The sequence below is a fragment of the Hyperoodon ampullatus genome, assembly GCF_949752795.1.
Source record: "Hyperoodon ampullatus genome assembly, chromosome: 4".
Taxonomy (NCBI): Eukaryota; Metazoa; Chordata; class Mammalia; order Artiodactyla; family Ziphiidae; genus Hyperoodon; species Hyperoodon ampullatus.
In genome coordinates this window covers 60,289,912-60,305,816 of record NC_136917.1, presented here as the reverse complement: position 1 = coordinate 60,305,816, position 15,905 = coordinate 60,289,912, and the positions used below count along the sequence as shown (strand labels likewise).

Here is a 15,905-nt window from a genome sequence, read left to right as displayed (position 1 = left end):
TGCACATGCAGCCCCCTCCCTACTCCCACATACAAATGAACGCAACAGGCCCCTCCAGGGGCTCACACACCAGTAGGGACACAGACAGGTGGAAGAGGAGGCAGGCCTGACCGCCCAGACCTTCTTTCAAGACCCAGCACACACAACACTTCCTCAGTGAGGCCTGCCCTGACCATCCTCATCAAGGGGGTGATGACCATTGCCTGCTTCCTGGGTACCTCCACCCTGGCCCCTACCACACTGGAGGGCACGCATTTGCCTGGACACCTGTCTCCACCTTCAGACTATGTGCTCCTTGATGAAAAAGCTTCTGTGTTCACAGTGCTCTCTGTGCCCATACTGTCTGTTGGCACAGGGTGGCACTCCTCTAAGTGCTTTACCTATAGTAATTCACTTAACCCTCACGCCAACCCTATGAGGTTAAGTACAATTATTATGCCCATAATACAGACAAGAATACTGAGGCACAGAGAGGTTAAGGGCCTTCTTGGGGCCACACAGCTAGAAAATGGTGGAGTCAAGGTTTGAAGGCAGACAGTCTAACTCATGACCACCCTACAGAATGGGTACTATTATGATTCCTGTTTTACAGATGAGAAAACTTATCCTTGAGGCAGGATGTCAGGGAGGGTATCAGAGAAGCTCTAGTAGGAAGGAAGCAGAACAAACCAGAGGCTGGCAGAGTAAGAGTCTTCTCTGATCAGAGGTCACTGAGTCCCATGCCCTCACTTTACAGTCAGAAGACTGACCCCCTGCAGTGGGAAAAGGCAAGAATAAGAGTACTGTGTAAATGAACATCAAAACTGAGGCCTGGGGCTTCCCTGGTGGCTCAGTGGTTGGGAGTCCGCCTGCCGATGCAGGGGACGCGGGTTCGTGCCCCGGTCCGGGGGAGTCCCGCGTGCCGCGGAGCGGCTTGGCCCGTGAGCCATGGCTGCTGAGCCAGCGCGTCCGGAGCCTGTGCTCCGCGACAGGAGAGGCCGCAGCAGTGAGAGGCCCGTGTACCACAAAAAAACAACAACTGAGGCCTGGACCCAGGGCTCCATTCAGACTTGATTCCTGCCTCATCTTTAGTTCTGCATGCCCTCTGAAGCTGCACGTCTTCACGCTGGCTCCCTCCCCCCGACCCCTACAAAGTAGTTTTTAAAAGTAATGGTGACGCCATTTTCTCCAGAGTCCTCCGATTACGCTATCTGTTGCTACCTGCCTTAAGGTAACTGGTGCTGTAGAGACCACCACTGGGTTAGACCAAAGTTGCAAAGATAAATACCCAGCCAGGCAAAAAGGATCCAGAATGGAACATCTTCTAACTATCTAAGCTTGTAGACACTTTGTACTTTACAGGGAAGAAAAGGTTATTAAATAAACACATGTAGAAAAGGGAGAAAAAAGCTGGGTCCAATTCTACAATTCTACAATCTCCCCTAAACAGTGCTTTAAGTTTGTTTGTTTTTGTTTTGTTTTAGTGACCTAAAACAACAAACAAATTTATTTTCTAACATCTGGAAGTCAGAAGCCCTAAATGGGTTTCACCAGGCTAAAATCAAGGTGTCAGCAGAGGTGAGTTCCTTCTGGAGGTTCTGAGGGAGAATACGTTTCCTTGCCCTTCAGGCTTCTAGAGGCACCCACATTCCTTATCTTCAAGGCCAGAAACATCAAACTGAATCCTTGCCAGGTCACATCGCTCTAGTTCTCTCATTCCACCTCCCTCTTCAATTTAAATACCCCTAGCTATTACACTGAGCCCACCTGGATAATCCAAGCTAATCTCCCATCACATGTTCAGCTGATTAGCAACATTAATTCCATCTGCAATATTAATTCCTCTGACATTCAACCTAACATATCCACAAAATTCCAGGGGTTAGGACACGAACATCTTTGGGGGCTACTATTCTGCCTACCACACTGTATGATTAATGAGTTACTGATATACCCTAATGCAAGATTTTTAAAAATTATTTACCCCTGCATATTTTTAGGTTGACATCTAGCATTATTCATTAGAGTTGAAAGGATGTAATTTCTGGCATTTTGTGAATCTCAATATTTATATCAGTCTCAAAAGTACCTAAATGAATTTAAATGTCATGGTGATTTGAAATCACTATCACCCATTAAAAAATTTTTTTCCATACATGCCCTATACATATTTTATACTAAATTACTTTGCACTTACTGTTACTGCCCAAAAGTCATTCAGCTGTTTAAATTCTGCTGCTAGACCTAGTATGTAACCATGACCTCGCCCACTCCACTCTGGATGGGAAAGACCAGAAATTATGGAATGGCTATGCATTTTACTGTGTATAAAATAAACCTCAATTTTAAAAGGGCAGGGGAGAATTATACCAGATCACTGTAGAAACTATGCCACCCAAAAGTCTGTCTAGGGGCCAGAGACAAAAGCAGTCTGTACCTTGGGGCAGGCTCTGCAGGCCCAAATGCACGGTGCCTCAGACCCTCAGTCTGCCTGGGCCCTGACACCCCCAGCAGAGTACCCTTCACCACACCAAGCTAACTTCCACTCATCCTGCAGTCCTCAGCTCAAATCTTATCTCCTGAAAGAGCCCTTCCTAGATTCCCTCCTTCATCCAAATTGTTCCTTTCCTTCAAAGGACTTATCACAATTTGTGCATAAACATTACTTGTGTGCTTATTTGATGAGTGTCCATCTTCACCCCTAGACCACAAATTCCATGAAAGCAGACAATGGAATGACCTCTGCTCACTGGTACAAACACAGTGCCCAATAAAGTGTCTGGCATGTAAGAGGCACTCAAACATCTGGGCCAAATGGAATCAATACATGATTATCAATTCGGCCTCCCAAATACCTCATTCCTAGAAAAGGGGATGGTGGTCTGGATAAGGGAAATAGGTATTTTGGTCACCAGAGAGATATTGGCCTATTCACCTAAATAAGGTGAAATTTTGCTTTAAAAAAAAAAGGAAGAAAAAACCTCCATATCCCATACAATTTCCATTACTTTAATTAAATAGTAAAATCCTTAATGACAAGAAGTAGTGTATCCTGCGTCTGTGTTTGGCCTGGTGATTCATAGGGTTCCACCATGGGCCACACCCTCAACCATCTTCCCTTCTGAAGCATGACGCTGATGTCTCACGTCCCCACAGTAAAGATCCACACCTTTGGGTGAAGCAGTGTCTTCGCTGGCTCCTCTTTCAAGCCTCCAGATGGTTTGGGATGAGGGCAGGGCGGCGAAAGGAGGAAAAGGCACAGACAACATGTCTCAACGCAACATGCCCCTACTGACACTCAAGCCTGGTGCTTGGCACCTCCACAGGCTCAGAGGCATTTCGCTGACGAACGGTGAGACAAGAAAAACTTTTAACAGCCTCACAAGCCAATACTCAAAATCCCTGAGATGAGATAATGACTGAGGAGAAGAGAGGTCACCCAGGCTTCTAATTCTTCCTTCACCAACACTTTAAACCAGCATGAGTTAAAGACTTTCTGCTCTGGGGCCTCCCTGGTGGCGCAGTGGTTGAGAGTCCGCCTGCCGATGCAGGGGATACGGGTTCGTGCCCCGGTTTGGGAGGATCCCATATGCCGCGGAGCGGCTGGGCCCGTGAGCCATGGCTGCTGAGCCTGCGCATCCGGAGCCTGTGCTCCGCAACGGGAGAGGCCACAACAGTGAGAGGCCCGCGTACCACAAAAAAAAAAAAAAAAAAAAAAAAAAAAAAAAAAAAAAGACTTTCTGCTCTGGAGCCCAAGCTCATTCAGAGGGATTTTGGCCTAGTGGTTAAGAAAGTGGGTCCCATGGTCAGGCAGACAGGAGTTTGACGGTCGTTCACCCTGGCCATGTAACCCAGGGCAAGTCACCTACTCTCTCTGGAGCTTCAGTTTCCTCTCCAGTTACCAACTGAGTTGTTGTGAGGGTTAAATGAAGTGATGATGTAAAACAGTGGGCCCAGGGGCTTCCCTGGTGGCGCAGTGGTTGAGAGTCCGCCTGCTGATGCAGGGGACACGGGTTCGTGCCCTGGTCCGGGAAGATCCCACATGCCGTGGAGCGGCTGGGCCCGTGAGCCATGGCCGCTGAGCCTGCGCGTCCAGAGCCTGTGCTCCGCAATGGGAGAGGCCACAACAGTGAGAGGCCCGTGTACCACACACACAAAAAAAAAACAGTGGGCCCTGAATATACAATACACTGAGCTATTAGTTGGAGCTGAGTTTACCTGGACGTTCTCTTCAGTCACCTCAATCTCGGCCGTATAGATGTAGTCAATCAGCTTACTCAGGGTCTGCCCATCCACATCCTTGATTTCTATCTTCTTGGCTTTACTCTCAGACATGTCACCTACAGTTCAAAACAAAAACAAAATGGACATGAACTTGGTGCCTAGGGTGTGCTTAACTTTCACATGGCCTCCTGCCCTGTCTTGGCAACATAACAGCACTGTCTGTGCTCCCGGAGGCAGCAGAAGGGCTCATGCACAGAGGAAGATAGACCAGCTGACATCAAGGTCACAACAACTCTGGGTCTGTGATCATCCACAAACCCAATTTCAAGCATTCCCCACTCTATCTGTTATCCATTTCCACTCTGAAAGCAAATCTACACGTGATAAAGCATTCAACCAAGTTACTGCAAACTTGTTCACAGGGGCCAGGGAAAGTGAATGAGATATGCACCTGTCCTCAAGAAGGAGCACCTGTTCTAGTAGGGCAGATATATAAAAATATATGAGATGATAAGAGCTTAATAGAGGTATATGCAAAGTACCAGTAGAACAACAATTTCTTAAAAAAACAATTATTGAGTGCTAACTATGGCCAAGCACTGTGCTAAGCACTTTAAACTGTTGCCTATTTTAATCAACAACCTATGAGTGTTATTAGTATCATCCCCATATTACAGATGAAGAAACTGAGGCACAAGAGTGTAGGTAATTCATTTTGCCTACAGTCACACATCTAGGAAGGGGCCAGGGCTGGGATTGAAAGCAGGGAGTCTGACTCTAGAGCCCCACACTTGTAATCACTATGGTGTACTGAATCCCAAGTATGCAGACGATAGAGCAACAAACCCTGTCTGGGGAATCCAGGAAGGCATCCTAATAGGAGGTCACATTTGAGCTGGGTATTCCACATGCAGCAGAGGTGAGGAAGGACGAGCTGGATGCAGGAATCATCAGTGCAAAGATAGAAAAGTGCCAAAAGAATAAATGTGGGGAACAGTGAGAGGGCAGCACGGCTGGTACGTGGGGTGACAGTGAGAGGAAGGAGGCTGGAGAGGCAGATAGGGGCCAGGACTTGCAGAGTCCAGCAAACCATGCAAATGAGTTTGCACTTTATCCTAAGAGTAGCACCCCTGAAAGGTTTTAAACGAGGGAATGACATCAACAGATGGGTGTCTTTGAATGAAATTTTGGATGTACTGGTGGAAGCTGGATCAGAGGCAGAGAGAACAGATGGGAGGCCCTGACAATAATCCAAAAAAGAGAAGACAGAGACCTGTGAACTAGGGCAGCAGTGGCACCAAATGTGCAGTCCTGAGGTCTCTGACTTCAGCCTGTCCTCTCTATACAGCACACAGCTCTATCTAGAGCCAGGCTCCTTCAACAAGGGCTGCTTATTTCAGAAGGAAAAGACAGGCAAGACATGTGTCTTTGTAGACTGAAATGAAGGGCAACATGACTACAAGAAACAGGGATTCAGAAGTCCTCATGTGAGTGTGAAAACTGAGCCTGGGTGGTTGTTTTCTCTCTGTGGAATCTGTGCACTGGAGCCAAGAAAATAAAGTACAGTACAGCATGTGGGCTGCAGACACCCACCTCCAAGCTGCATGGACTGCACATGATTCCTCCACCAATCCCCAGTTCCCACCCTGACACAGTTCTAGATATGAATGACTCTGAATAAGGAGGAAAGGTGGGGGCGGGGGACCTATTCCGGACGTTGCCGGCTCCCACTGCTGCCAGATCAGGTAGCCCAGAGACCCCCAGTTGGTTCTCTCTTCTCTCTGACTGTAGTAGAAGCCAGTGAAAAGGCTTTAGCACAAAGAGCCCTGACACAGGACGAAGAGGCAAAGAGGAAACAGGAAAACACGGTGGGTTTCTCCTCTACCTATAAAACAGGCTCTCACAATCTCTTTCTTGAATTTACTCTAAGACAAACAAGAACATACACGCAAGGAAATCAGAAGTTAAATTCATCTCTCCAAACAGCTACTAAGACATTCACAAATAAAGGTCCAGTTGGTAATTATATTGCAAAAGATCATCAAAGATAGCCAATTCTTAGTTTAAGAACTTGGACCTTAGAGGGACTTCCCTGGTGGCGCAGTGGTTAAGAATCCGCCTGCCAATGCAGGGGACCCGGGTCGAGCCCTGATCCGGGAAGATTCCCCATGCCACGGGGCAACTAAGCCCGTGCACCTCAGCTACTGAGCCTGCGCTCTAAAGCCCGTGCTCCTCTACAAGAGAAGTCACTGCAATGAAAAGCCCACGCACGGCAATCAAGAGTAGCCCCCGCGTGCCGCAACTAGAGAAAGCCCACGCGCAGCAACAAAGACCCAACACCCAAAAAATAAATAAATATATAAATAAATTTAATTTTAAAAAAAACTTGGACCTTAGAAAAAAGAGCAACCAGCAACCTGACTGCAAGAACCAAGAGACTCAGAAGCCCTTGGTGAGTGTGAAATCAGAGCCTGGCCTGATTGCTTTCTCTCTATGGAATTAGAGCTTGGGAGTCAGCTTAGGGTTTTATAACTTGGGGGTAAACAAATGGAAACTCCTGAAATTGCATGAAAACATTTGTATATGTGGGCAAAAGTTTGATTTTCTGAGGGGATGAACAAATCATTTTCATCAGTCTCAAATGTCCAAAAAACATTAAGACACAGTTTTCTAGATGGTGGGACTTTGGCAGATTTTTTTTCTTGCTTCTTTATGTGAATCAAAAGTTTCTAATTTCTACATTAAGTACTTAAAACTCCAACAAGCAAGGAAAAAATGAAAAAAAAAAAAGAAAACCTAGGGTCTCAAAGACATGTATTTTCTGAGAAATTTACCTTATAGGAAATTGGAGACCTATATAAATCATAAGGACTCATAAAATGCAATTTAATATCTCTATGAACCAGTAGAAATCACTGCACCAAACTAAGACATCAGTTTAAACAAACCCTGAAAGTGGCAGTAATAATAGTTGCTACTATATGCAGGCCCTCAGGGTTTACACACATTATTTCATTTAGTCCTTGCAACGACCCCAGGAGGTACTAGATATTACTTCCATTTTATAAATTATAGAACTGGCATATCAAGAGGCAGTTGCACACAGCTAGTAAGAGGCAGGGCTGGGATCTGAACTGTGGCCTAACTCTAGACCTCATGTCATTTCTAATAAATCCCTCTATAATTTAAACCTGACCCTAACTGATGGCTTTGATAAAAGTATTCCCAAACAAAGCCTATGTCCAAATTCTGAGCCAGCTTATACTTATTACCCAGTAAGCAAGAACGAAGAGAGATGGGATCTTGTCCTCAACACCTAACAAAGTGCGTGACATATAACAAGCACTGAAATAATATTTGTTGGTACAGGGAAAGAAAGAAAGAAGAGAGGCTTTCTTTTGACATCTCATAAATCCACAGACTCTGATAATTCTAAAGAGGGAGAAATCATCAAAGGCTTGGTCATTCTTACTCCTTCACTCACCTCCGCTACTTTGACAAATATTTCTAGAGAACAGAACATAAGCCCAATAAGTCCTTCTCTATTCAAGGTCAACCCAAGAGACCTGTTCTGCTGTTTTTTCTCAAGAGGCCCAGCCCAGCCACTTCAGACTCTGAACTTTCAGAAAAGAGGAAATGCAGATGGCCAACAGGCACATGAAAAGATGTTCAACATCACTAATCATCAGTGAAATGCAAATCAAAACCACAATGAGGTATCATCTCACACCTGTCAGGTTGGCTATCATCAAAAAGAACACAAATAACAAATGCTGGCGAGAATGTGGAGAAAAGGGAACTCTCCTACCACTGTTGGTGGGAATGTAAATTGGTGCAACCACTGTGGAAAACAGTATGGAGGTTTCTCAAAACACTAAAAATAGAACTACCATATGACCCAGGAATTCCATTCCTTGGTATACATTAAAAAAAAAAAAAAAAAAAAAAAAACCCAAAACACTAATTTGAAAAGATACATGCATCCCAATGTTCACAGCAACATTATTTACAATTGCCAAGATATGGAAGCAACCAAAGCGCCAATCAACAGATGAGTGGATAAAGAAGATGTGGTTTATATACACAATGGAATACTACTCAGCCATTAAAAAGAATGAAATTTGCAGCAACATGGATGGACTTGGAGGGTATTATACTAAGCAAAATAAGTCAGACAAAGACAAATTCTGTTTGACATCACTTATATGTGAAATCTAAAACGTACAACAAATTAGTGAATACAACAAAAAAGAAGGAGACTCACAGATATAGAGAACAAACTAGTGGTTACTACTGGGGAGAAGGAAGTGGGGACGGGCAATATAGGGTAGGAGATGAAGAGGTACAAACTATTAGGTATAAAATAAGCTACAAGGATATATTGTACAACACAGGGAATACAGTCAATATTTTATTTATTTGTTTGTTTGTTTGTTTTGGCTGCATTGGGTCTTTGCTGCTGTGCGCAGGCTTTCTCTAGTTGCAACAAGCAGGGGCTACTTTCGGTGTGGTGTGCAGGCTTCTCATTGCAGTGGCTTCTCTTGTTGTGGAGCATGGGCTCTAGGCATGTGGGCTCCAGTAGTTGTAGCATGCGGGCTCTAGAGCACAGGCTCGGTGGTTGTGGCGCATGGGCTTAGTTGCTCCGTAGCATGTGGGATCTTCCCGGACCAGGGCTCGAACCCATGTCCCCTGCACTGGCAGGTGTATGCTTAACCACCGCGCCACCAGGGAAGCCCAGTCAATATTTTATAATAACTATAAAAGGAGTATAACCTTTAAAAATTGTGAATCACTATATTGTACACCTGTAACTTATATAATATTGTACAGCAACTATACTTGAATTAAAGAAAAAAAAAGAAAATGTCTGTTTGTTGCACATCTTTTGTCCTCTGTTAACACCATATCCTGTTCTTCCAGATAGATCATGATCTACTCAAGGGCAGATATTTGTTCATTCATTCACTCAACAAACATGTATCAAACAGTCCCCATGGGCAAGGCCCAGAGGACACAGTGGTGAACAAGTCATGTTCCCTGCCCTCATGGAGCTCAGTCTAGTAGAAAGAGGGATAAGTAAACCAACAATTACAAAGTATGTTAAATGCTAGAAAAGGAGTTTCAGCTTAAAAGGTTCTTAAGCAGGGAAGCCTATACCCTGAATTGTGTGCAAAATGATGAGCACACAGGAGCACACATTTACTATTTTTTGTGGAACGAATCCATTGTTTTCATCAGAGTGATTCATAATGGTTAAGAACCACTGATCTAACATGAGATCTGGATGAGTCATGGTTGTTCAGAAGAGCAGTGAGTATGAGGGAAGAATATTCCAGGCAGATAGAATAGTGTATGTAAAGGTCCGGAGGTTAAGAAAGAACATGACCTATTCTGGGACCATAAGAAGTTGAGTCTGGCAGAAGCACAGCATGAAAAGGGAGGAAGGGGGAGAGGAGGCTGGAGATACAAGCAGGGTCTGGACCACTTGAGGGCCTTGTGGGCCATACTGAGAAGTTTAGACTTCATCCTAAGGGCAATGGGGAGCCCTTGACAGACTTTAAGCAAGTAAGGGATGCATTAGGTTTTTAATTTTGGAAAGATCGCTAAAGCTACAGCATAGAAAATGGGTTGGGGGTGAGGGAACAAAATAGGAGGAGGTTGACCAATTAGAAGGCTGCTGCAGTAAATTAGGTGAAAGATGATGGCAGCCTGGACTAAGGGTCTGTGTCTTTTTTTTTTTTTTTTTTTTTGCGGTACGCAGGCCTCTCACCGTTGTGGCCCCTCCCGTTGCGGAGCACAGGCTCCGGATGCACAGGCTCAGCGGCCATGGCTCACGGGCCCAGCCGCTCCGTGGCATGTGGGATCCTCCCAGACCGGGGCACAAACCCGCGTCCCCTGCATTGGCAGGCGGACTCTCAACCACTGCGCCACCAGGGAAGCCCCAGGGTCTGTGTCTTGAACTTCTTTAAATCCTCAGGCTCTACTTTAAGACCTTACACCTAGAAGTCTCCAAGAACCATAAAGAGCCCAGGAAAGCAAGTCATGGTTCTTGACGTAGCAAACACACCACATGCACAACAGAGCTCTTTTTAGGTGGAAGATTGCCCAAGGGGAACAGGAGGGAGGAGGTGCATCTTGAGGAGCCAGGAGGGAAAACCTTTCACCATCACAGAAGACTTAGGAAGGCTATGAAATCACTGGCTCATCCTCCAGATCACTGGTATAAACCCAACCCTATTATTCAGCCAAAGAAGCCTCAAGAGTGAGAAAGGAATGGTAGAGTGGCTATGAAGTCTTTCTGAAGGACCAGACATAGACCACCAACCACCCCTACAAAGTTGTATGGCAAAGGGAAGAAAAAGTGCATTCAGGAAGCCTTGTGTTATGGAACTCTTCCTCACTCCTCAGCTGAATCCTTACTGTTTTAATTTCATGATATGGGTAAAAAGAAAACAGAAGGTCCTTATCCTTTGCACAGTGATCCTGCATGGGTGTTAAGATGGTTATTAAACTCCCTTACCACTAACATTCATCTGTCTAAGTCCTAATATCTGGGTTGCCAACTCATTTGGCTAAAGCTGAGACCTATGTCACATGTTAACATCGCATGAGAAAAAGAAATACCCTGTCACGTCCCTGAATCCCAGCTAAACCTCCTGCAGGTGAGCAGCCTATGCCATTTAACTGCAAAAGGCTGACCTCTGTCTCCTGTAAAGTAAGAACATTCCCAGCCCTGCCTTTAAGCCAAGGCTATGTGAGAGTCAAAGGAGATAATGAGAGTCTGAGAACTGTGGCAGCAGGATTCAGCAGAGCTGCAATGATGGATTTCACCCCAGCACCCAACCTCCCTGGAATCTCGTCCTTCCTCCACTTGGAAAGGTCTTTCTGCTCAGCTAGAGGCACATGGAGCACCAGTCAGGAAGGAAATGCCTTCCTGATATGAAACATCTCTGTTTCATATCAACCCTAACCACCATCAGGGCAGCTGGTATCAGAGCCACCCCACACATCCACATGAGCTCTGTAAACTATGATGTGCTCTACACATAATAAGAGTAAACTTTATTAAGTACCTATTCTGTATTGGGTGCCTTATTTCCCTTACTTGTATCTGTTCCCTGGTTATTGTTATTATTGTTTTATTGTTGTTATTCCAGTCTCATAAACAAGCAAACAGGATCATAGAGGTTAAGTGAATTCCCTACAAACCTATCAGGTGCTGGAGTCAGGTCACGATGGCTCCAAAGCCCTTTCCAAGACACCACACCATCTCCCAATACAAGGTGGCATTACCACCCCTGTGTTTAATCCTTAGCAAAGAGGCCTCTGCACCAATAACTCCAAACCTCCTCCATGAACATTCATAAAACATTTCTTACCAGTGATCCTCTCCAATGATGATCTAAATTTCAAGGCTGAGCTACTCCAAGTCCAGACAAGTCTACCGCAGATAATCTTGGTCAAATCAGTTGCACCTTAATGGGTGCTGGTGGGTGTCTGAATAGTGGTCTCTTTTCCTAGACACTACAAAGGCCTATGTTGAACTACATCCAAATCAATTCTTGAAAAACTCACCATTTCCTTAGAGGCAAAACCCTCAGAAGCCAGACCTTATCTACTCCCACTAATCTCTCAAGGCCCTCCTTATACAAAGAAAGGATTCTACTCCCTAGGGCTCCCTCCCTCCCTGCCCCACTGCCTTGGATTAAGTCTTGCTAAACTGCATGTTATGCAAAGATCTTCAAAAACATCAATACATCATACAAACACTCAGAACACAGACATAGGCCAGGGCCTGGCAGAGTCAGGCATAAAGAAAGGGTGAAACAATGGTTCTATGGGATGAGTGCATGCCTGGAGGTAAGAGAGCCAGGCCCTAATTTTTCTGCTTGAGGCTAGTTGGCGCTCACATTCCAAGCCCCTTGCCTTTTACCTCCAGCACATTCCTGACTCTCCTCCCTATTTCTGTTCACCATATATTTGAAGACACTAGTTGAATATCAGCCTACATCTAATAAAAACTGGACAGTAACTTTTCTTTAAAAAAACAAAGCCGGGGCTTCCCTGGTAGTCCAGTGGGTAAGACCCTACACTCCCAATGCAAGGGGCCCAGGTTCAATCCCTAGTCGGGGAACTAGATGCCACATGCATGCCACAACTAAGAGTTCACACGCCGCAACTAAGAGTCCGCATGCTGCAACTAAGAAGTCCCCATGCCACAACTAAAAGTCTGCATGCCACAACTAAAAGATCCATATGCCACAACGAAGATCCCACGTGCCGTAACGAAGACCCAGTGGAGCCTAAATAAATAGAAAAATAAAAACAAATAAAAAATTAAAAAACAAAGCCAATTTAATCAGCCTCTGCATGTAGCACAACAGAGCCAGAAGATGGGACAGCTCACTCCCAGGGCTTCTTTTGGGATGGAGTTCAAATGTCTTTTAGCCATGGTGATGAGCCTAAGACACTTAGTCCACATATTCTTTAGAACTTGGTTCTTTTAACACCATAAAATGGGATTGTTTTCAAAGTTTTGGATGACATGAAGGGATCCATATGGAGTACAAATACTATAGTACACAGAACACATAGAAAATGGCATGATAAAAAGAGGGAAAAAAAACTGACTGGGCTATTTTGGGAAAATTATTTTCCCCTGGGATGGAGGTGCTAGATGGGGGGATGGGGTCAAGGGGAATCTTAAGTATTCCATACTCACAGGGAAAAGAAGGACAAGACCAGCCCTTCTGGCCTCTCCAATCACACTATGCTGAAGGAGTGGAGAGCAACTCAGGTGACTGCCCATCCCAGACCTTCTCACAGGTTGGCTGCCTTTGGACACTCTCCTGTGGGCACGCAGACCTCAGTTTCACACTTATTACAAGTTATTCTGGGAAGGATATGGTCAAGGAGTGGAGCTGGTATTTGGAACCATCACAGGACATTTGGGCAATATGAACTGAGAGGACAAAAAAATAAAAACACTTTAGGCCTCAGTAAAAGATCTTAATCATACCACTCAAGTCAGAAGAAAGTCACATGTATTTCCTTTTCTTTGGGGCCTTAAACATGCTGATAGAAAGGGACTCAACGAGAGTCAGCTGGGCCTTTTCATTACTAATTTTATGCATTTTGAAGCTGAACCTGATAATTAGAACAAAATTTTGCAATGTTACTCTTTTTTTTGTACCTGTTTACCAAGGTTTAAGCAAAACCAAGGGGCCTCAGAAAATACACGAATCTGATGTACTGCCGATGGAAGCATAAGCTGGTACAACTGTTCTAAGTGTTGTGGAATTGAGGCACGTGTCTCACAAGAATTCAAAATGTGCACACACTTTAACCAAGTATTTTTTATTCTAGGGATCTAAGGAAACAATCAGGAATGTAAGTAAAGACTAAGTTGCAAGGATGCCCATTTTAGCATTATTTACAATAGCAAAATATTAGAAAGAACTATAATTTCCAACCAATAAGGAAATGGATTTTCAATTCAGATACATGTGATGGAATCTTATGAGGCCATTAAAATAATGATGTAGATGTGATTTCATTGCCACGAAAATATATTGACAATACAGCGCTAAGTTCAATTAAGCAAATTTTCATTGAGCACCTGCTGTATGTAAGATCACGCTAGGCAGAAGGGACATAGCAGTGAATTTAAAAGGTACAGTTTGGGCCTCCCTGGTGGCGCAGTGGTTGAGAGTCCGCCTGCCGATGCAGGGGATACGGGTTCGTGCCCCGGTCTGGGAGGATCCCATATGCCGCGGAGCGGCTGGGCCCGTGAGCCATGGCTGCTGAGCCTGCGCATCCGGAGCCTGTGCTCCGCAACGGGAGAGGCCACAACAGTGAGAGGCCCGCGTACCACAAAAAAAAAAAAAAAAAAAAAAAAAAAAATAAAAGGTACAGTTTTTACTCTCATAAAGTTTATGACTGACCAGGCAAATCAGACAGTGAGGAAGTAATGAGATAAGTAGTAATACTAAAGAGAAGCATAAGCTATCACAAGAGTAGATGTATTACATGTATTTTTTTTGCTTGCCCACATTTTCTAATTTTTATTCTGCAATGAACATATGTGAATAGTGTTTGGATGAGTAGATGGATAGGTAGGTGGGTGGGTGGATGGATGCACAGACAGACAGATGATGGATGAATGGATGGATGGATGGAAGGAAGGATGGAAGAATGGATGGTAACCAGATTCAGTGGAAAGCTTGGGCTGGGCAACACATTAGACTGCTTTCTTCTCTTGATTCCCTCTTCCCTTCAATTACTAGAATCCAAGACCTGATCCAGAAGCACCTTTTCTCTCCCTTTCTAAAATCACCTTGTTTTGCTTAGGCACTTCCACTACCCCCAGAGGCAAGTTCATTAGCAAAAAGTGGAGCCAACAGTACAATTTATTGTAATTCCAAATAGACTCCTCTCACAACACTGGACTTTCCAAACCACACAAACAGAGAAGAATGACCGGCAGAACTATTTACTGAAGTTGCAGCTAAATAACTATTGTAGACAAGATAAATTATTTTAAAAGAAAGAGATGGATGAAGGACAAGGACAAAAAAATAAATAAAAACCTTACTACTAGAGTTTGAGGCTACTCCAAAGAGAATGTGGCTCAAAATTTCCAGGTAGTGAAATTAGCTGGTTTTCCAGGCTGCACTGTGGAATCCCTGGCCCAAGGCTCAAAGTGAGGTAAGTGTGGCTTGGTCCACTTAGCAAAAGCACTGCCCCAAGTTGAGGCCAGGTCCTTCACATGATGAGCCAAGGGGGACATACATGTGAGGAACTCTCCAAATGCCAAGTGCTATGTACTCCCCGCCCCACCAAGAACCACTCCTGCCCAGCACAGGCTTTGTACTATATTAGGAGAAGGGCAAGAGCCTATTCAGCAAAGATGTGCCTGCACTCACCCATCCTTAGCAACACCACATTCATTCATTCAACCTTCACTTATTCAGTCTCCTAAACATCAGGCCTTGGGGTGGGCGCTAAGGATTCAACAGTGACAAGACATAATCTGCAAGCATCCAAAACTCACAATCAAGGGTAGGAGACATTTTGTTCATTAAAACAATACTTTAGTCCTATTATGTACCAGGTACTCAGGGTACAGAAACAAACCAATCTAACAAGATCCCTGTCTTCATGGAACTGATACTCCAGTAAAGAGACACAGGTAAAAAATATATAAACAACCAACCAATGTGATTTTCAGACAGTGATAAATGTTATGAAAAAAACAGAGTCAAGTTATGGAATAGAAAGAGACCTAGTGGGGAACTACGGCTCAGGTGGTCAGAGAGGAGGCAACATTTGATATGTAAACTACAGGGTGAGAAGCAGCAGGTACATGAGACTCCAGAGCATGACCACCGCAAACCCCAGGAAACAGATGAGAGTACAGAGTGACAGTGACCACGCTCAGAGGAAGCACAGGGTACAGATGAGTGTGTCGAAGAGACACCTGACCTCATCCAGCTGGCTTTCAGTCAGCAGTGATGGCTACAGCACTGCCTGCTCCTGGCTCAGGGGAGGTGCTGCGAGGTACTGAAGACAAGAAGCTCAGCCCATGGGTTTCAGGGAATTCAGTCTCAGAAATAATACACGTGCAATAGTTGGACAAGGCTATTTGGCATGTTCAGGACACAGGGACTCCCTGGAAAGTTGGCAGAGGTACTGAAACTGAA

The 15,905-nt window shown here is 44.7% G+C and overlaps 1 protein-coding gene across 2 annotated transcripts in view; it reads right to left on the bottom strand.

Moving 5' to 3' along the window:
- KLHL3 (kelch like family member 3) overlaps nucleotides 1–15,905 on the bottom strand; it is a gene marked incomplete at both ends in the record, with an annotated part of 118,259 nt that overhangs the window by 65,745 nt on the left and 36,609 nt on the right. For both annotated transcript variants that reach the window (XM_079702357.1, XM_079702356.1), the window contains one exon: nucleotides 4,198–4,319. In XM_079702357.1, coding sequence (XP_079558483.1) covers nucleotides 4,198–4,319 — 122 coding nt within the window. The remainder of the gene's footprint in view (nucleotides 1–4,197; nucleotides 4,320–15,905) is intronic.